The sequence below is a fragment of the Nuphar pumila genome, chromosome 9 (genome assembly GCF_984573655.1).
Source record: "Nuphar pumila chromosome 9, dmNupPumi1.hap1.1, whole genome shotgun sequence".
NCBI classification, from domain to species: Eukaryota; Viridiplantae; Streptophyta; class Magnoliopsida; order Nymphaeales; family Nymphaeaceae; genus Nuphar; species Nuphar pumila.
In genome coordinates this window covers 101,701,815-101,724,699 of record NC_143257.1, presented here as the reverse complement: position 1 = coordinate 101,724,699, position 22,885 = coordinate 101,701,815, and the positions used below count along the sequence as shown (strand labels likewise).

The 22,885-nt window shown below is 37.6% G+C and overlaps 1 protein-coding gene across 1 annotated transcript; it reads left to right on the top strand.

Moving 5' to 3' along the window:
• The first annotated feature begins 15,545 nt into the window (after positions 1 to 15,545).
• LOC149828763 (uncharacterized) lies at positions 15,546 to 16,496 on the top strand. The gene is made up of 2 exons (XM_090016961.1): positions 15,546 to 16,273; positions 16,384 to 16,496. The coding sequence occupies exons 1-2, from the start codon at positions 15,547 to 15,549 to the stop codon at positions 16,440 to 16,442; spliced, it is 786 nt and encodes a 261-aa protein (XP_089873087.1). The 5' UTR covers position 15,546; the 3' UTR covers positions 16,443 to 16,496.
• Positions 16,497 to 22,885: the final 6,389 nt, after the last annotated feature.

The following is a 22,885-nucleotide window of genomic DNA, read 5'->3' as shown; positions in this document are numbered from 1 at the left end:
TTTTATTGGTCATTTAATATTGGTATTCTGCTATTCTCTCTACCTTAATGAGAGATTTATTATACAGAATCAACAATACACAAAACTATAGGGCATCAATTTAGCTTCATAAATATGATCACATATAACCATAATGTATTGTCATACATCAAAAGAAATCAAACAGACTCATCCTCTTTTTATGTTGAGAATATAATTTCGTTGTTAACCCTTTAGTAAGGGGATCTGCAGTCATTTCTTTCATATCGATTGTGTCAATACAGACTAAATCATTATCAGTCATTTCTTTAGCAAAAAAATACTTTAACTTCATGTGTCAACACGAGGTTGAGCTCTTGTTGTTATTCGATAAGGACACAACAGTTTTATTATCACAAAAGATAGTGGTATCTCAATAGAGTCCGCAATCTCAAGACCCATAATGAAGTTTCTTATCCAAATGGCCTGAGATGAAGTCTCATATAGAGTAATAAATTTTGCCTCTAAAGTATGGGTTATAGTTGTAGACTGCTTTCTGCTTCTCTATGAGATAGCACCACTTGTCAGTAAAAAGATGTATCCAGTAGTAGACTTTCTATTGTCAATACATTCCCTTAAGTTTACATTAGAGTATTCAACGATCTCTAGGTTCTTAACCTTGTTTAGGTCAACATATAGTCCTTCGTTCCTTGTAAATAGCGCATGACCTTCTTCACTGCCTTTTAATGCACAATGCCTGGATGATACTAATATCTATCATACATTCTCATAGCAAATGTGATATCTGGTCGTGTGCAAGTATGCGCATACTACAAACTCTCAACCGCCGAAGCATATGGGATGATTATCATCTGTGTATTTTCATTATCATCCTAAGAACAGTCCTTTAGGGTTAATTTATCCCATTTTGAGCGAGGCCAATGACACCCTTAGTTCTATCATGACGGATCTTAATCCCAAGAATATATGTGGCCTCACCCATGTCCTTCATGCCAAAATGAGAAAAAATAAAATCTTTTGGCTCATTAAATCATTAGTTGCAAGAAGAATATCATCAACATATAAAACCAGAATTATGAACTTACTCTCACTAATCTTAAGGTATATGCACTGATCAACAGTATTTTGAGTGAATCCAAAGTTCAAAATTACCTGATTGAACTTTTTATACCATTGGCAGGAAGCTTTTTTAAGTCCATATATTGATTTCTTAAATTTGCATACTAAATTATTCAAGTCATCTATACTGAAACTAAAAATTTATTGCATATATACCTCCTCTTTCAGATTTCCATTTAGGAAAGCAGTTTTCACATCCATTTGATATAACTCTAAATCAAAATGAGCTAGAGGGCCATAATTATCCTCAATGATTCTTTAGTTGAGATGAAAAAAAAATCTCATTATAATTAATGCCCTTCATCTATATGAAACCCTTTACAATGAGCCTAACCTTGTACCTCTCTACTTGCCCTTTGGAGTCTGCTTTAATCTTAAAGATCCACTTACAACCAATGTCCCTTACTCCATTAGATTGAGGTACTAGATCCTACACTTGATTTTTTGCCATAGAGTCAAGCTCTTATTTCATGGCATTGATCAAATATGTCGATCTTTCACTTTCAATGACTTCTACAAAGGTAAATGGATCATCATCAATGTCTATAAAATTATTGGGCCCTTATAAATACATCACATAGTTTAGATGGATAGCAGATTTCTTGGTCTTCATAGACCTCCATACAAGTATTACAAGTGGTTCAAAATGAACTTCTGCCTCCTGTTGTTGTTATATATCATCATAAAAAACTTGTCATACTTGAGATTGATGTTCATTAATCGAATTTTATCTAGCATTATCCAAAGGGACAATGATCAAAACATCTGGGCTCTTATCCTTCGCATGTATGAAATATGGATCCTACAATTCCTCAAATTTGAAACTTTGAGATCCATTTATTATAATAGAACTATTTTTAAGAAATATTGCTTTATTTGTTTCTATTATCTATGGTGTATGAGATGTACAATAAAACCTAAAACCCTTTGATCTATCTGAATAACCAATAAAAAATCCACTAGTCCTACAATCAAAGACTTTTATATGTGGGTTATACAATTTAGCTTCAACTAGACATCTCTGTATGTGCATATATAACAAACAAGGTTTTCTAGCAGCCCATAGCTTATAAAAAGTCTTTTAAAAAATCTTCGTAGGAACCTTATTAAATATATACATTATTGTCATGAGAGCTTCACCTTAGAAGGTCGGGGGAAGGTTTGAGTGATTCAACATCACTCTCGAGTTATTTCTTTAAGCATATGGTTTCTTTTTTCAACTACACTATTCTGGTAAGCACTATAAAGCATGGTGTATTGCGATGTAATTTTTTTTATTTTAGAAACCATACTAATAGCCTTTCTTTTTGTCCTATCTCAGTGAAATGACCATAATATTCACTACCTTTATCAGACATAACCATTTTAATCACTTCACTGGTATGTTTCTCTACTTCTTTCTTGAAGTCTTTGAAAACTTAAAAGACTTCAAATTTTTTAAATAATAAATAGAATTACAGATACCGTGAGTAATCGTCTATACGGGTGACAATATTTTCCACCTGTGTAACAAAGAAAAAGACCTATGAACATTCATATGCATAATCTCTAATTTTTTATTACTGTGTTTGGCATCTTTCTTATATATGTTTGACTGCTTAGCATTTATGCAGTCAACACATGGTTTAGTATTCGTGAAATCAAAGGATCCAAGAATCTCTTTTTTCATAAATCTTTGGACACTCTCTTTCGAGATGTGTCATAACCTTCGATGCCAAAGTAAATGGGATTGATCATCCTTTAGGCCATGTTTATTGTCAATCATTATGTTCTCAACGGAGTGAGATTCTCGAATTTGAAATTTAGTTTTCAAACGATACAAACCATCATACACATATGCAAAACCTGCAAGACTAGAGTTTTTAGCAATAATAAGCTTGGAGTTTTCAAATTTAAAAACAGAACCAAACTTATCAATTTGTGAAATAGAAATGAAGTTTCAACTATAGGATGAAACATAAACTTATCAACCAAATCCAAAATAAATTATGACTCCAATACAACTCTACAGGTCACAATGTTCTTATCATGTGAACACATTTTCTTTCCTGAAAAGATGCTTTTTTCATGCTCCATTGGTTCATTTTTATTTAGAAATGCCTATAAAGAGTTGGCAATGTGCATTGTGGCACCACAATCAATCTACCAACTATGCAATAAAACATGGATTAAATTACACTCATGAGAAATGAATGACTTATTACCTTTATTCTTGAGTTATTTCTTATGCTTTAGGCAGTTCACTTTCTTATGTCCATTTTTCTTGCAGAATAAATACTTATAGAAGAACCTTCTTCCTGGGATTTGACTTTTGCTTGAAAGTTTGAACTCTCTCAAAAGGTTTTCTTCTTGTTCTTCTTCTTAAAGAAACTTTTCTTTGTCCTCGGCTTATATTTTTCGTAATACGAGGCCATATGTATGCTCAACATTCTCTCACCTTTCAATCTTTTTTTCTTTTTAGCATACTTGGTCAAGAGGTCATTAAAGGACCACTTATCATTATGTATGTTGTAAGAGATCTTAAAGTGTTTGTATTCAATAGGCAATGACATCAAAATCAGATGGACTATAAAAGAATCTGAAATGGCAAACTTTATGTCATTCAACTGAGATATAATATTTCTCATTTTCAAGATGTGTTGTCGGATGTGACTATCACTAGAATATTTCATAGATACCAACTTAAACATTAAGGTACTAACCCTATCTTTATTAGAACTGACAAATTGAGCTTCAATGGCTTCAAGGAATTCCTTTACTGTTTTGCAGTGAGGGATGACACCCTAAATGTTCTTAGCCACTCTTGATTGCAAAAGCAACAAGCTAAGTCTGTTTAAACACTCTCACTTCTTACAGGTATCTTCTATTTGACTGTACTTTGCTCTGTAAGAGTAGGAAGTTCATTAATTCTAAGAACCAAATCTAGGTCCATGTAACCTAGAGTGAATAATGCAATTTCTTTCCAATCCAAAAAATTGGATCTGTCTAAGATGGAGAGGTTACTAGAACTGTCAATGATCAAAGAACATTGTACAACATGAATGAAATGGAAAAGACCTAAAAAATTTCTCAAATGTGACTTATGTTAAAAATATAAAAACACTACAAGAAAATTGTTAATTAGCGATGAAAATTGGCGATGGATTATTTCCATCGCAAACTTGCGATGGATTAACGAGAGAAAAGTAGTTATTGCTAAAATTGAAATTTGTTGCGAAATTGGTGACAAAAACATTCCATCTCAAACTCTGTCACTAATTAGTGACAAAAAAGTTCCATGTCAAACTCCATCGTAACTTAACGACAGAATTTTTTCGTCGCTACTTGCGACGAATTTTGACACGAAACTTTTGTGTCACTAATTTTTGATATAAGTCTGTCTAAGGTGCGAAATTCTCTCTCTCCTCTCTCTCTGATTACCCCCAAATTGGGTTCTTAGTCAGAGAACCCTAACCCTCTTCCTTTGCCTTCGTCGACCCCTTAGCCTGTGTCGGCCCCTTTGCCCCCATCGGCCCTCCCTGCATTCGACTACCTGCCACCGGCAGCCTAAACTGAATCAACCCCTTCGTTGCTCCCTTCACTGAGCCCCGATCCTTGCCTCACTAGAGATCACCCGATGCCAGAACCCCTGTGCGCCATTTGCCGCTGGCGACACCCTCCACCTTCTGCCCCCTCAGGTCTCTCTCTCTCTCTCTCTCTCTCTCTCTCTCTCTCTCTCTCTCTATATATATATATATATATATATATATATATATATATATATATATATATATATATATATATATATATATATATATATATATCTCAGTCTCCCACTGACTTCCTCTTCGTCTTCTTCTGTTTTTTGGTCGACAGGCAAAGGCTGCCTATCCTCTATTTTTTTTTGGCTGACAGGCAAGGGCTTGCGCCCCAGCTTGTCTCCCTTTTCCGACTGACAAGCAGGGGCATCCCTGCCAGTTTTTTTGACAGGTCGGTAGGGGAGACACCCCCTGCCGCCTGTGACAAAGAACGAGGCAGGGCTTTGGGCACCTCCCTCGTTCCTTCCAGTCGGTAGGGGCTTTGCCCCTACTGCTTGGGTGTTTCCGGCATGCAGGGGCAAGGCCCTTGCCCCACCTGTTCTTTCTTTTTTGCTAGGGACGGGTCGAGTAACCTTCCTGCCTTCTTTTTCTTGGGTTTTGAGGGAGGGGCTCCACTCCCTCTCATTTCTCATTTTTTGTAAGGGAGGGGCCGAGACCCCCTCCCTGTTGCTTGGGTTACGAGGGAGGGGTTCAACCTCGACTGTGCCTTCCTTCTCATCGTCGCCCTTGTCTCTCTTCGTCGTATATAAATGTGCATTGCAATATATAAATGTGGATTGCAGGTATGTAGCTGAGCTAATTGTGTGATGCTTAGTGCTAAGCATCGCATGCGGCTAAAAATACAATGCAAAAAGAAATAAAAAAAAAATGCAAAGGCAAAAGCAATGCAAATCGGGTAAATACCTGTGGTGAGTAAGTGATGCAAGTGTATCACATGTTATTTACTTTCTTGGATGCAACATTTTTCTGTTTACATACTCACTTAGTTGTGGATATCTAGGACTGCTTGGCTGGAGTTTAGAGATCATGCTGAGCATGATTTGAATGTATAGAAATAGAAGTGCTTTTATTTTTGTAGCTCGGAGTCCATGCTAGTCATGGTAGTAGTTAGCGGGATATTGGAGTATGTTTACTGCATGTACATATTTGACATTATTGTGATGTGAATGATTAAATATATTACAATGTTTGACGTGATTGTATCCATGTTTGCATGAAGTTATTTTCAAAATAATTATGCCCTCCATATAAAATTGTATTATGAAAACATGCTTAAATTGAATGTATCGTGTTTATGAATGTGATTTCATCTTTCTAAATATCTTTGTGATATATATAACCAACAATGCATGATAAATTTGATATTTTTTTCATCGATGCATTATTATGATTCTCTTTTAACTAGTGAAGATAATATTTGTAATATTATAGGATAAAATGGCTGCAAACTATGAATGAATATACCGCAGGATAGTTTATAATGAGGTGTCACTTGAATATATGGATGGTGTTGACAGTTTTATTGAATTTCCAACTGCAAGTATCAGTATAGTGGATCCCATCGGTGGGATCAGATGCCCCTGCACAATGTGTAAGAACAATCGATTTGTAAAACCTTATGGCGTTAGACATCACCTATACAGGAAGGGTTTTGTGAGTGGTTATGAGAATTGAACGCGTTATGGTAAAGAATTTTGAAACAATTTTGACGTACGGGTGAATGTGGTGCATGATAATCTATATGTGGATTTGCTATTTGATGTTGCAGAACCAGAACTAGGTTCTGCTATAGATCTTAGTGATGTACAAATTGAGGTTGAGGAAGAAGCAACAAACGATGTAGCTAGTAGATTTTATGACTTACTTAGAGATGTTGATGAGCCATTGTGGAATAGTTGCAAGAGTCACACTATCTTGTATGCAGTTCTTTAACTACTGAATTTGAAGTCAGAGTATAATTTGAGTCAATCATGTTTTGACCGTCGGTCGTCTATTGTGAAGACTATGCTGCCCAAAGATGAGAAATTGCCATAAAATTTCTATCATGCGAAGGTTATGGTCAACACTCTAGGTATGGGGTATCAAAAGGTAGATGCTTTTCTAAATCACTGCATGTTGTATTTCATAGATCAAGAAAATAGCAAATCATGTCCATCATGTAGTCATCCTCGGTTCAAGCCAAAGACAATGAGCAATGGTAGCACGATGTCAAAAGAAGTGTCATACAAGTCACTCTGTCACTTTCTGCTCACCCCTAGATTGCAACGATTGTATATGTCTTCGAGGATAGCTAAACACATGAGATGTCATGCAAATAAATTTTGACATGATGAAGACAAGATCACGTATTCTGTTGAAGTGGAAACACTTTGATTGTACTCATCAGACCTTCGCAATGGAAGTGAAAAATGTTAGGCTAAGTTTATGTACAAATGGATTTAATCCATTTGGGGTAGATCAACCCCATACTCGTGTTGGCCAGTATTTTTCACTCTATACAACCTTCCTCCAAGCTTGTGTATGAAGCATCAAAATCTTTTCTTGTCTCTATTAATCCCTGGTCTGACCTCTCCATGCCAAAATCTTGATGTATATTTAAGGCCATTGATTGATGAGTTGAAAATACTATGGGATGACGGTGTTCTCATGTACGATGCCCACAAAAAATAAAATTTCAATATGAAGGTTGTTGTTCTATGGATAATTAGTGACTTCTCTGCGTATGGTACGTTATCTGGTTGGAGTACACATGGGTGGTTGGTATGTCCGTACTGCATGGAGGATACAAAATCTTTTAGATTGATGCATGGAAGAAAATCGTGTTGATTTGATTGTCATCGTCGATTTTTACCCAGCGACCATCCATTCTAACGACAAAGGAATGTGTTTCGAGCATGCACAACTGAAATAGAAGGTCTACCTACACGGTTGTCTGGCATAGAGATTTTAAGACGATTGTGATACTTTCCATATAGACTGACAGATGCTCGTAGTCTGACACCCTTCCTTGGATTTGGAAATGATCACAATTGGACAAAAAAATCTATATTTTGGGAACTTGATACGACATAATTTGGATGTGAAGCATGTAGAGAAAAATGTGTTTGATAACGTGTTCAATATGGTAATGAATGTCAAAGAGAAAATGAAAGATAATCCGAAGTCCCGTATGAATTTAAAAATAATATATAAAAGACCAGAATTAGAACTTCAAGAGTACAATGACAAAGTACTGAAACCAAAGACAAGGTATGTGCTTGGACCAGATCAAGTAAAGCAGATATGTCAGTGGTTGAGACAGTTAAGATTTTTAGATGGATATATCTCTAACATTGCTCGAGCTATGAAGATAGACGATGGACAATTATATGGGTTGAAGATCCATGATTGTCATGTCATTATGCAACGGTTGATTTTCCTAGCATTTCATGATATGTTAGACAAACATATATAGAGGGTATTATCCCAGTTGAGTAGATTTTTTAAAACATTATGTACATCGGAAGTTATAGTAACTGAGGTAAAGAATCTCAAGGATTCTGTCGTCACTACTATTTGTCAGCTAGAGAAGATATTTTTGCTAGCATTTTTCGATGTTATGGAACATGTGATCATACATTTGCCATATGAACTTAGGGTTGGTGGTCCTGTGCAATATCGATGGTTGTACCCATTTGAAAAGTATTTTTTTTTATTTTTCTCTCTAATGCTATTGGAAATTTATTGTATTACGAGATGTATATTGTTGACAGATGCATGTTTGACCTCAAAAAAAGGTTCGGAATAAAGCAAGAGTGGATGGTTCAATTTATGAGGCATACACTTTAGAAGAGATTTCAAATTTCTCATCTATGTACTTTGAACCTCACATTCCAACATGTTATACTTGTCCACCTTGTAATGATGATGCAGAAAAAGTTACTGTGGCCGATGAACTATCGATATTTAAACCACTTGGGCATGCCTTTGGTAGTTGTCGGTCAAGACTCTTGGAAGATCGAGAGCAAGACGCAGCACAAATCTATATCCTTTTTAATTGCTCAGCGATCGACCCCTCTATCAAGTAAGTATACTTAATATGTTACACCAAGTTCTCTACGTACGTACATCATTTGGTAATATAATTATGCATGATTTCATCACTATGAAATTGTTTGGCTGCCTTATAACACATATATGCATGATTGGATCACTATGAAAGTTTTTTGACAACCTTAGAACATATATGAGCATGATTTCATCACTATGAAAGTTTTTTTACTGCCTTATAATACATATATGCATGATTGAATCACCATGAAAGTTTTTTTACAACCTTAGAACACATATAAGCATGATTTCATCACTATGAAAGCTTTTTGACTGCCTTATAACACATATATGCATGATTGCATCACTATGAAAGCTTTTTGACAACCTTAGAACACATATATAAGCATGATTTCATCACTATGAAATTGTTTGACTGCCTTATAACACATATATGCATGATTGAATTACTATGAAAGCTTTTTTACAACCTTAGAACAGATATAAGCATGATTTCATCACTATGAAAGTTTTTTTACTGCTTTATAACACATATGTGCATGATTGAATCACTATAAAAGTTTTTTGACAACCTTAGAATACATATAAGCATGATTTCATCACTATGAAAGTTTTTTGATTGCCTTATAACACATATATGCATGATTGAATCACTATGAAAGTTTTTTGACAACATTAAAATACATATATGCATGATTTCATCACTATGAAAGTTTTTTTACTGCTTTATAACACATATATGCATGATTGAATCACTATGAAAGTTTTTTGACAACCTTAGAACACATATAAGCATGATTTCATCATTATGATAGTTTTTTGATTGCCTTATAACACATATAAGCATGATTTCATCACTATGAAAGTTTTTAGACTACCTTAGAATACATATATGCATGATTAAATCACTATGAAAGTTTTTTGACAACCTTAAAACATATATAAGCATGATTTTATCACTATGAAATTGTTTGACGGCCTTATAACACATATATGCATGATTGAATCACTATGAAAGTTTTTTGACAACCTTAAAACATATATAAGCATAATTTAATCACTATGAAAGTTTTTTGATTGCCTTATAACACATATATGCATGATTGCGATACATAACACATTTATTTGACAACCTTATAAACCATATATGCATGCTTGAATCACTATGACATTTTTTTTGACAACCTTAGAACACATATCTGCATGATTGAATCACTATAAAAAAAATTTTGTCAGCCTTATAACACATATCTGAATTCTGTTAATGTCCTTCACTTTATTGCTAGTCTATGTGTCATACATCCATGTTACTTTGATTGCCTTAGATTAGGTGCATTGCATATAATTTATTTCATTATATTTTATTTATTAATACTAACCTTTTGGATCTCTTGTAAGATGTTAGAGATAATGAGCGTAGAGGAGCTGATGGAGGCATGGATGAAGGGGCAGATCAAGACAATGAAGAGGTTGATGCTCTGAATCTTGGCGATGATTAGATTCATGTGTTGAATTTTTTGCACCTTGTTGTTTCAAACGAAACTCTTTATATATGTTCACTTATAAATAATTAGAACTTTGCGAGGATTATAGTGGATTGCTACATTTTTTCTCCTTGTAACTTATGTTAAATTTGTTTCACCTACTTTGTATATATATTTTTTATGTGTAATTTATTTTTTATACACAGGATATATAAATTGTGTAACGAAGAATTTTTTTTTTTATATTTGTATTTTAAGGATTTTTTTTTTATTTTTAAAATTTTTTGTGATGAATTAGCGATGGATAATATCCTTCACTAATTAGTGTCAGCCTCCAATTTAGCGATGGATTAGGGATGAATATTTATCCATCGCAAAACTGAATCGGTCAATGTTTTGTGATGGATTGTAATCCATTGAAAATTCGTCGCTACAATAGCGATGGATGTGTATCTGTCGCAAAACCAAATCTCTGTACATTAGCGACGGATCATGGCATTCGCTAATCCATCACAAATTAGCAACTGAAGTAGCAACAGATATGTTCTGTCGCTAATTAGCAACTAGGAAATTATGATAAAAGTTATCTATTGCTAATTCGTCACTAAACTGTTTAGTGACGGATTTATGATGGATTAGCGATAGATTACGTTTATCGCTAATTCATAAATTTCTTGTAGTGAAATTGAGACCCTTTATTATTCACCTTTTCTAAGACAAGCATAATTGAGTCATTATTGTTTCACTTTGGTGAAAATGATAATACTTTTGTTTTGTCTCTTCAATTCACAATGAATTGACTTCAATTGGTGAAACTAGTAGATTATGTAATTAAAAATAATTCAACAATATACCTTTTGGGTACGAACATGCTTCATGGCTAGTATACATATCTAATATAATACCCTCTATAAATTTAGAACACAATGACCTACCTTTGGGTAGAACCATTATTTCATAAAGTCACACATAATCATAATACTGAATCTTAACACAGTAAAAAGAATACTCAATCAACAAAACTTATATTACTTTGATAATTGCATGAGTTAGTTAATCAAAATCTTTTACCATAAACATATTCATGTTATGAAGCATGCCCTTGCACACATGATAATTTATGTATATTTATGATAAAATAAGTATTATATAATAAAAAATACAAATTCATGCATCAACTTCTACACATAAATAAAATTTTGATGAAAACACATCATATATGTCATGAATTTAATCATAATTCATGCTTGCATATCATATATAACTTAAATAACATAAAATACATGCATGAGACATGCAAACATCATGCTTCTATGATAATAAACACTTATAAAGTATAAGAAAATGATAAAAATATGTTTTTATAGGTAATGCCTAGGGTCTTCATGCTGAATCGGCCAAAAAGTACTTTGAACTAGTCTAAAATAGCCTAGAGCCGGTTAATCAAGGCCCAAAATCGGTCTCAAAATAGCCAAAATAGTCTGAAACAAGTAATAAAATACATAAACCCTTAAAATCAAATAAGAAAACCCATGTTCTTTACTGGTTCATGAAACAAGGTCTCTACATGCAGGAACTGATGAAAAACCAATAAGAACCGGCGAAAAATGGGTTTAAACCTGTCCTAGAATACCTTGTATGGGTCACAAAAGCGGTTCAGTCTCTTAAAAGGTTTAAATAGTGTCTAGACTCTGTTTCTTATCTAATCTGATCCGATTCAGGTCCAAATCCAATCAAAAAATGGATCTCGGGTTAGATCTCATGATATAGACTCAGTCCAGATCCAAAACCTGATCTAAATTGGATTTTTGGTAGGGTCTAGATCCAGAATCTGGTCTGGATCGGACATGGATCTAGGTCTGGATCGGGTCCCCCAAGGACATATTTAGACCCGATGCACCCCGCCCTTAACAGATTCAGGTCTGCATCGGGTCCACCCCAAGATGGACATAGACCTGATCTACTTGGATCCTTAGATCTGGATCTGGATTGGGTCCATGCAGAGCGACAACAACCTGATCCATCTGGAACCTATCGGGTTCAGATCGGGCCAGCCCTGAGTCAGGATCCACTGTAGGTTGCTACAGTGGATCCTAACACTCCAGCTCCATGAGAAAACCGAGCAATGTCAGTTTCTCAATCCCCCCCCCCTCGCGCTATAAACACCACCGCTGGTGGCAACGTACGATGGCCAACCCCGAATGTTGCCAGTGAAGGCCAAATGTTGGCACCCTGGGCTGACTACCAGCTGCTGCGGTGGTGGAGGTATGTAAAATAAAATAAAAAAAGGAAAATGGGGTTTTCATTCCCCCTTCTTTTATGCTACTCCATCTGGCGAAAACAAGCCTCTGCGACCTGTTGTCGCCAGCGGCGGTCAACCGAGGGTAGCCACCAGCGTCAGCCGACCACCAATGGCCAGCCCTCGATGCCAAGATGGTTCGCAGTGTCGGCAGACCCCATGACCCCATGAGGGCGTTCACAATAAAAAAACAGAATAGCAAGAGGGATTCCGCCAACCCTTATCGCCAGTGGCAACCACTGTCACTTTCGCGAGAAGGCAACAACAATTGTCGGCCCGCAGGCGGTGGTGCGCTGGCCTTCTTCTTCCTTATCACCATCTGACATCCCAAAGACCAAATGGGAGTCTGATGAGAGAAAAAGAAAACAAGAAAAAAAAATTTGACAGGCATCCGGAAGAGCCCACCAACACACCCACATAGGTAGCGGCTGCGAGTTATGGGCCCATAATCCAATGTTGGCGTAAAAAAGAATGTATAACACAAGAACACATATTGATAGCTACTATAGTAGAAATAGACAAAAGAAACGTTGATGTGGGTGCTCGGTGTTCTCCTCGTACTATTGATGCCGACGATGAGCCCAGATCATCAAGTGGATGGTGAGCAAAACTCTGAACCCAGGTGAATGAAAGAGACTACCTTGGTTTCACTCATCAAGCAATCATGCCTCAATTTATGCTGGGAGGAGAGTGACATTCATATATGAGAACCTTTCACATTCATTTTACCCCTTCCCTACTAATGCTTTCACGGTGATTTTTTTTTTTTATGAATTAGTGATTGCCTTGCAACGTTTTTTTTCGATAATAAGGAAAAACCACTTTTGATTCGGGTGTCCCCTTACTGACAGACATAGAGGTGTCATGTTGACCATGTCCCTGTTTTAGCGTCCCAGCTGTAAAACTCTGTGATTACTCTTCCAAAAGAGTTCACATTATTACCGAGAAAAGTATGTACATTGTTTTTTTTTTTCTTCTCTTTCCTCCAATGAAGAATTGCAAAATTTGTCCTAAATAATGCAGGACATTTATAGTCTAATATGGTCATTCAGGAGCTTGTGTGTAGCAAAAACGAACTGTTGAATGATCAGCATCATCACGAAATTATGTTCCAAGATACAGTTTCCTACGCATAGTGGCGTTGGCTCAACCTGTCATACCTACGGTCATCGTGCTGGCAGCGTAAAACTCAGACTAGGATCCTTATCCCCAAGGGCTTATGCTAGTTGTTGGCTTGCGCAGAGGGGCAACGCTCATGAGAATCACAGCTTTACTGCCCGTCTAGCAGCCAAGGCCCCACCCCACTACGCCAACCCCCGTTGGGGCAAGTTCTAAGATACAGTTAACACTAGGATATTACAAAGGAGAACCTGAACCTTTAACCCCATCTTGCCCAAGGTTGATTTCCCCTTGAGATCATACTCGTGGCTTGCCCAATGTGTATCCGTTGTGGGCTAAGGCACTCACCTGGGGTTTAGTATCTTAGGGAGGGGGGCATTAAGTGAACCTGTTCTTAGGCAGGCTTCTCGTCATCAAAACAAGGCACCTTTAATCTAGGGAACTAGGACCTACAATCATGCTGTCCATAGATCAAATTTGCTTTTGGATTGGATTTCACTGTGGATTCTGTAGATAGAATTTGGATTTCAATAGAAATTGGAGTTGCACGATTGTTTCGTCTGTGCATGCAAGGCTTGAAATGCCAAAATCGTCAAAACCTTTTGAGATCTGTTGACACTAGATGATACCTCTATATATGGTAGATGATGTTGATCTATGATCTTGGCTAAGGCAAGCTGCATGCTTCATTTATTGGATTCGTCTTATGTGGACGATCGTGTAAGTAAAATCTTCTTGAAGGGGGAAAAAAAAAAATCATCTTGCTACTCATGCTCACCAAATTGCAATAAAACCATTCCATCAAGAATCAATAGGACACCCAATTTAATTACTGATGGTAATTTATTGCATGGATTTCAAAGCGAAGAACTTCACAAGTAAAGCTGGGAAATAGACGAGCCACTCTTGGTTTGGCTTGTGCTCGGTTAGTGAAGTGCCCATAATTCAAACTTGTAAGGTTCGGAAGCCAAGAATGAAAAATAGGGGTTCAGCTTGTGTAAGTGTTTGGTTTGCAAGTCCGCTGTACTTTTTTATAGACAAGCCGGCTCAAGGTCGTGTCAATATAGAGTTCACGTCCAATTTATTACTTGCAGCTTTGAAACAATGTATGTTTATTTCTGCAAACAAAGTTTGTGCTTGGCTCATTTAGCTCCACAGTCGTAAGTTTGAACTGGGCTCAGCTGGGCTTGTCGCAAGGATGAGCCAAGCTTGAACACCTCAAGCTGGGTCTGTTCATCTCGTTTACCTGCCCTACTTCCAAGGATGGTCAACTTGTAAATAAAATGCCTTTTTAACACCCACTAAATTAGATTACTTTCTTTTTCTCCTGGCCATGGCTATGACTGCAAGGGAAGCAACGTTGTAATGTCCTATTTTAAATGGACTCAAGCTATTAAGTTTTGAGCTACTACTCATAGGGCCTAGAGAGATTATAGATGGATAATTTAATAATATGGCCAAGTGGTGACGCCATACTTCTTGTCCCAACATGATTTTTTCTACTGGCCAGCCAAAAGGGTGAAACGAAACATCTGGTACACCCGCACAAGTCATGAAGGGGCAGAATGCAATAGGACAGAGGGTAAAAACTTTTTAATGAAATTAATGAGGCTAGTGTGGTACACGAGAAAGGACCCACCTGTACCAGGGGCAACAAGACAAGCCCCATTTCTTGTGGTGGCCCCCCTCCTCCCTCTCCCCTACTAGTCTTTTCTTTAACGTCATTGCCAAATCATGAAAGCCCATGGTCGGTGTTAAGTGTTTACTGTGAACCGCCATCACAATTTTCTACTGCCCCCCACCTCTCTCTCTCTCAACGTGTATGTAGAAAGGCCCCTCACCCCCTTTCCGCTGTATAAAACCACTATATGCCTCTATTTTGCAATCATACAACCACACACACCACCAGGGGGTCACCATGAGGGATGCAAACAAATTAGAAGCTGCCTCAGAGAGTAGTAGCACATCACTCTCCTTATCATCCCCACCATCCCCCTCATCAGCTTCTTCACAGACACGTCCAATTCAGAATCCCCCCTTCCACCCAAAACCCAGATTGCCCGAGGAAGATGAGAACAAGAGGAAGAAGATGAGGGACAGCAAGCACCCCGTGTACAGAGGAGTGAGGATGAGGAACTGGGGCAAATGGGTCTCCGAGATCCGTGAGCCACGGAAGAAATCGAGGATCTGGCTGGGGACATTCCCGACGCCTGAGATGGCTGCCAGGGCACATGATGTGGCCGCTCTCAGCATCAAAGGTACGACGGCGATACTCAATTTCCCTGAGTTGACATCTTCCCTCCCGAAGCCTGCCACATTATCGCCTCGGGATATACAGGCCGCAGCTGCTGCAGCAGCTGCCATGGAGCCAATTTCTGCTGCGACTCCTGCCACAACCGACACTGATGACTTTCATGTCATCAGCGGAGAGGAGGACATCACTGAGCTTCCTTCGTTAAACGGGAATTACTCCTCTGCATTGCAGGAATCCTGTCAATCAATACTTGACGACGATTTCCTGTATGATATGCTGCCAGATTTCTCAATGGCCGAATCGATATCTTCGTGGAACTCGAATCTGAATGACTTTGGATTCCTTGATCAGATGGTGGCAGTGAAAAACGGATTCGGATTCACCGGCAATGGTAATGGTAATTTCGAGGCTTTGTTTTGGGATTACTAGCACCATGAAACAACCTTTCTTGTTTGTAACTGGTTCTCTCTTCTTCTTTCTCTTCTTTTCTTTTTGTTCCAGGTCTTGTGTTTGTGGGTGCACTTTCAATTTTCTTGAGACCCATTTGTTTGTCTGTCTGAGTGATCTAACTGTACAGCTTTTGAATGAATAAAAAAAAAATCCTTGTTTGTGTAAGATGTCCTTCTGGATCACAATCAATTTCTTTACTTTTCCCTTGAAGTGTGTGAGGGAATTTCTGCTTATTGCCTTTTGATGACCAACCTCATTTGTGCGCAGCCCCCACAAGGGGTGAATGGTCTTGTGACCCTCTTCATCCATGCATGTTGGTCATTCAGAGAGAAGGGAATGAAAGGTATATCCTTTATGTCATATGAGAACTCAAGTACCATTTTCTCTCGTCACTCACTGGATCTGTCCTTGCATGATCTCATAGGTTGCTCATCTACCCTCTTTGCTATTTCTTCTTGTTCTCTCTATTTATCTCCCCAATGGATCAGTGCGAACAAAAATTGAGAGAGAGAGAGAGAGAGAACCGAGCATTCCTAGTAAAAAAGGTTCAGGATGCCAGAAGGATCTTGGATAGCCCAGCGTTAAGATGAATATTTCCCTGTTTTGAAGAACAGAGATAAAAACAAGGAGAGGATGGAAAGGTGGTAATAATGGTAAGGAAAAGATCACAACTGTAGCTTTCAAAACCAGAAAGCGACGTTTTCTACTTCAGGAAAGTTGGAAACATGATCTTTCTATGCAATTTCGTAGGTTTTTTTTAACCTTTTCCCCCCACAAAAAAACTGAAGATAATTCAGAAGTGCCTTTGAGCAATGAATTCAATGCCAGTCATCATCTCACCTCCTGACTCCACTCGGACTGTTCACCTATCTCCCAACTTTGTCTTTTTCCCAACTAAGTCATTATCTCAACTTTCTATGGTGTGGATTAAAAAGGGTAACGAAAAAGATAGGATTTTTATGTCATATATTGATATGAAATATTCTGTATAAGTTAACCCCAGATACTATCAGAAGCATAAGGTTCTGATAATAGATAAAATCTCCAAGTTATTGCTACTTTAAGCTCCAAGGGGTTTCGCGCAATGGAGGGAGCCTTGACTAGTAGGCCCTAGTCAGGGTTCCATTCCTGTCGTCCCCTTGCATTAATGAGAGCAAGGGATAAGCCCTGCCTTGACTAGTAGGCCCTAGTCAGGGTTCCATTCCTGTCATCCCCTCTCAATAATGAGAGCAAGGGATAAGCCCTTGCTCAGCCGAAGCTTGGCCATTTTTTGAGGTCAAGGAGTGTGTTACGGGTTTACACACCATAACCGTACGTACTGCAGGCTTAGCCGACGCTGCTAATTCCGAAGATGATTTTTCCGTCCTTCGTGAAAAAAATAAAACTACACTTTTTATCAGCAAAAACCTTTTGATGTATAACAATCAAAGTGACAATGGACTCTAGAGGCCTCTTACCCTTTCATTCAACCTTTCTGCTGGCATCATTATTAGTGTGAGAGAGAGAGAGAGAGCAAAAAGATGTAATTTTGGATTAAAAAAAGCACCACCACTATTTAGCTACAGTTCATCCACAGAAAGAAAGGCCTCCAAAACACGTGTTCTTTTTATCTTAGATGTGTCCCAGAAATTCAGAGCCGTTGATGCCCTAGATGAAGGGCATCTAAAGCATTCAAAGTGGACGGATGGAAATAATCTCAAAACCTTGTATTTTGGAGGCCGTTCATCATGTGGATGAACCTTATCATTCAGAACGCTCATCCAACAATGCATTTATTGAACGCACTTTGGAACGTTTGGTTATGTTTTTTTTTCAAAACCAACAAACCACAAGCAGCTGACTTGATAGGCTCTGGAACAAAAAAGAGGTTACTTTGGAACCAAAATGGGGGCACACGGTTTACCATCCAACAATGCAATTAATGAACCTGGTTTTGTTCCAACCGTTGAAATTTAATGTCCCAGAGATTAATCTGGTCTAACCCATCTTTCCAAGTTGTTCGTTTCCAGATGGGCACCCATGTCATCACCCCTCCCCTTTCTGAGTCCGGATCGGGTGCAATATGATAGCACAAAACTGGTGTATTAAGCACCCTATCGCCCTCCATCGGGTCTTGGCCCCCGCACCCTGTTCTCAAGATGGTGCAATCTTGACCATATCCTATCCTAATGCCTTCAGTGACCGCGCTCCGTTCCGATGCTCTCGGTGTAGTAACACTTCACAGTTTTTCCCCGTCCCCGATAACAAAAGATCTCATCCTTCGATATTAACCGTCCAGCTGATGGCTATGATCGGTCCACATCCAGATTGGGGTGTGGACCAAAGCTAGCCATTGATTGAACTGCTAAGATTAAATGCAGGATGGAACCCATCCTGTGTCAAATGATGGGATCCGTACTCGTCGCCTATTGTAAAAACTTTTCTCAAACCGGCAAACTGCATTATACTGTGAACATCATTGGTCAATGGGAACTCCAAACACTTCCAGATTCCCATGCATCATCTAATCGGTGAATTCACAGCAATGGTGGTAGAAGAAACTAGTTGTTTAGTCCTCATACCTAAACTAATCCTCCATTTGGATGATACTGCTAACCTGTTTTGATCCTTGAGGTCCTGTCTCGCCCAACTATTGAGTTTTTTTTTTTTTATAGCTGCCCATCTCATCTGCCCGCATTGTTCTTTAAAAGATATTTGCCACGTATAGGGTACGTTTGGTTACGGTGTTTTTGTTATACCAATCTAGTGAAAACAGGATTTCAGAAAAGAGAATTCAAGCCTAGAGGCACGTTCTTAAGATCGCTATCTTTAGAACTTCAATCGCCCCACTCCGAAAATTCCGAAGATGCGAAAAAGGATTTTGTTACGACTGAGTTCCCAGGATACAACTAGGCTTGAACCTCAAGAGAGTCACTGCTTCGCAAGAACAAATGACCTCTCCCACACATGAACTCTGCAAGCCAAACCGAGAAGAAAGAAAGGAGAAAACTGGAGAGTCAGAAATTCTGATATCCAAAAGACGAAAATAGAAGATATTTATAACCTTTTAGAGAGGCCGAAACGTTTTGCGATAAATGAGATTAAAGGCCATAAATCTGACAGTTTGAAAATAGGATGAAAGGTACCTGAACGGTCACCCACCTTTGACTGTCAATCAAAGGCCTTCAAAACCGTCCAACAGTCACAAAGCGCCTTAAACTCAATATAAATGCTATTAAAACCTTTCAAACGGCCAGATGTCTCAAAACCGAAAAATCAAAATGGATATTTGCGCCTCATATGCACCTCGCACCGCTGCGAGCGTGCGAAGTGCAAAGTGCGCCATCAAAACACCACATTGCGCCTCAAGCGCCCTTGCGCACGCACGCGCGTGTGCGCGAACGGCGCGTCCGTTGCTGCACGATGCGCAGCAACGTCCGCAATCCACCTAAATACTCAAGGCTTACCAAAGTAAAGAATAGATTACAAACTCTCTATTTAAACCTCTTGAAAAGCTTTTCTCTCTTAGATATGGGACTAAACTTTTCAAAACACTTTTGGTAGTAACCATTAAGAATTTAAAACTTTTCTAACAATCCACCACTAGTTTTAAAATATATTTGGCTTGCATAGAAACCTATGCATTAGTGAGAGTGTCTGCATGACTTGAACCCCCACTATTTGAAAGAAAACCTAAATTAACCAAGGTGCTAAGTGGACTTACCTTGAACTTAGCTCCTTATATTGTTAACGGAGTTTTCAATCATACATCGGTTTCCAAAAGTTCGATTGTGTGGATTTCATGTTGGCACATTTAGAGCCTTGTGCTTAATTGGATTCATGAGTGCTCTAGAGAATTGTCAATTCTCATAAGAAACGACTCACATTTCTACACTCATATAGGTGAGTTTGTCTAGGTGTACTGTAACACACACCTTAGCCTTAAGGCCTACAAACTCATTAAGAGCTATTAGCTCAACCCTCATATTAGTTACAGCTCATGAGCACACATCAGTAATGGGCTTACATAAATATGCTCAATATCTGTCATTCACCAATTCGTTTCCCATTGAACCTATGCATGTGGGATCTCCAACGCTCTAGGTTGGGTATCCTTAGGTGATGACTTAATTGGCTTAATTCTCATTCCCCTCGATGTTTTATTGATGACATCTCTCGAAAGGCCTTTCGTAAATGGGTCTGCCAAATTTTGACATGACTTCATATATTTCAATGAAATAATATTGTCATCAATCATTTGTCTTATAAAACTGTGTCTTAGACTAATATGTCTAGACTTCCCATTGTATTTCATATTACCTGCTTTACATATAGCTGATTGGCTATCACAAAACATTGAAATAGCAGGTATAGGCTTCTCACCTAGTGGAATATCCACTAGCATATTCTTAAGCCATTCAGCTTCTCTACAAGCAGATGCCAAAGCAATAAACTCAGATTCCATTGTAGAATGACTTATACAGGTCTGTTTCTTAGACCCCCATGCAACTGCTCCTCCTCCAAGGGTAAAAACCCAACCACTCGTAGACTTGGAATCTTCAAAGTCAGTATTCCAACTTGCATCACTATACCCTTCAATAACAGCAGGAAACTCGGTATAGTGAATTCCATAGTCTAAAGTATGCTTTAGATATCTAAGAATCCTGTTCACTGCATTCCAGTGTTGATGACCAGGATTATTAGTGTATCTACACACTTTACTCATTGCATAGGCAATGTCAGGCCTTGTGCAGTTCATTGCATACATAAGGCTACCTACAACACTGGCATATTTTAATTGTTGAACACTAGCACCATCATTAGGAGTCAATTTCATATTTGGATCATATGGGGTGCATGTTGGTGAACTATTAAGATATCCATACTTTGTAAGAATTTTCTCAATATAGTGTGATTGACATAATATGATGCCATTTTTATTTCTTATTATTTTGATTCCTAAAATAACATCTACAACACCCAAGTCTTTCATACAAAACAAGGAAGATAAAAATCTTTTTGTTTGATTTATGCATTCACTATTGTTACCCAAAATAAGCATATCATCAACATATAAACAAATAATAATAATTGAGCCACTATCTACTTTACTGTAGACACATTTGTCCGCATCATGAATTTTAAAAGCATTATGCACCAGAGAACTATCAAATTTTTCATGCCATTGCTTAGGGGCTTGCTTTAATCCATATAAGGATTTCTCAAGTTTGCAAACTTTGTGCTCTTGCCCTAGCACTACAAAACCTTCAGGTTGCTCCATATATATCTCTTCATCTAATTCTCCATTCAAAAAGGATGTTTTCACGTCCATTTGATGGATTTGAAGCTTATATATGGCAGCCATGACAATCAGAATTCTAATAGTAGATATTCTGGTTACAGGAGCAAAAGTATCAAAATAATCAATACCTTCTTTTTGTTTAAAGCCTTTTGCAACCAAACGTGCTTTAAATTTATCGATTGTACCATCAGCTTTTAATTTCTTTTTGAAAATCCATTTGCAGCCAATAGTTTTGCAACCAACAGGTAAATCCACTAATTTCCAAACATTATTAGACATAATTGATTCTATTTCATCATTAATATCTTCTCTCCAAAAGGCAGCATCTTGAGAAGACATAGCCTCTTGAAAAGACACAAGATCATTCTCAATTAGAAATGTATAAAAGTCAGAACCAAAATTAGTTGGTTTTCTAATGCGTTTACTGAGTCTAACTTCAGTTTCTAGTTCATCAACACATTCATTAGAATATTCAATCATGTCATTTACAGGAAGTTCATCTATTATAATCCGGCTGCCATCAAGAAGAGAATCAAATGCATTTTTATGTTCTATGAAAGATGCATCTCTAGATTCTACAATAACATTATTAACAATGTCCAAAAATCTATATGCTTTACTATGTTCAGCATACCCAACAAATGCACATTTAAATGCTTTAGGTCCAACCTTCTTCCTTTTATTTTTTGGAATTTTAACATATGCTAAACAACCCCAAACACGAAAATAACTAAGATTAGGTTTCTTACCAAAACACAATTCATAAGGTGATTTATCAGATTTGGAATAAGGAACTCAATTAAGAATATAACAGGCAGAAAGTATACCTTCTCCCCATAAGTTGGAATGCAAACCCGTATTAAGAAGCATAGCATTCATCATTTCTACAAGTGTTCTGTTTTTCCTTTCTGCTATTTCATTCTGTTCAGGAGTTCTAGGAGCTGATGTTTGATGGATAATACCATTATCTTCACAAAATTTATCAAATTCTCCACCTAAGTATTCACCTCCTCTATCTGTTCTTAAATGTACAATCTTTGTTTTAAACCTATTTTGTACTTCAGCTAGATAAAGAAGAAATTTGGAAAATGCTTCAGATTTATGTTTCAACAAATAAACATAACAAAATTTTGAGTAATCATCTATAAAGGTAATAAAGTACCTATTGCCACCACGACTCAAAACATTATCCATCGTACACACATCAGAATGCACTAATTCAAGCAATTTATAATTCTTTTCTACACTAGGAAACATGAGTCTAGTTAGCTT

What these genes read in the sequence shown, in the direction of transcription:
- LOC149828763 (XM_090016961.1), top strand. Translation starts at nt 15,547, where the DNA reads ATGAGGGATGCAAACAAATTAGAAGCTGCCTCAGAGAGTAGTAGCACA. An exon ending in ATTCGGATTCACCGGCAATG is followed by an intron (nt 16,274 to 16,383) that starts GTAATGGTAATT and finishes TTTTTGTTCCAG; the next exon opens with GTCTTGTGTTTGTGGGTGCA.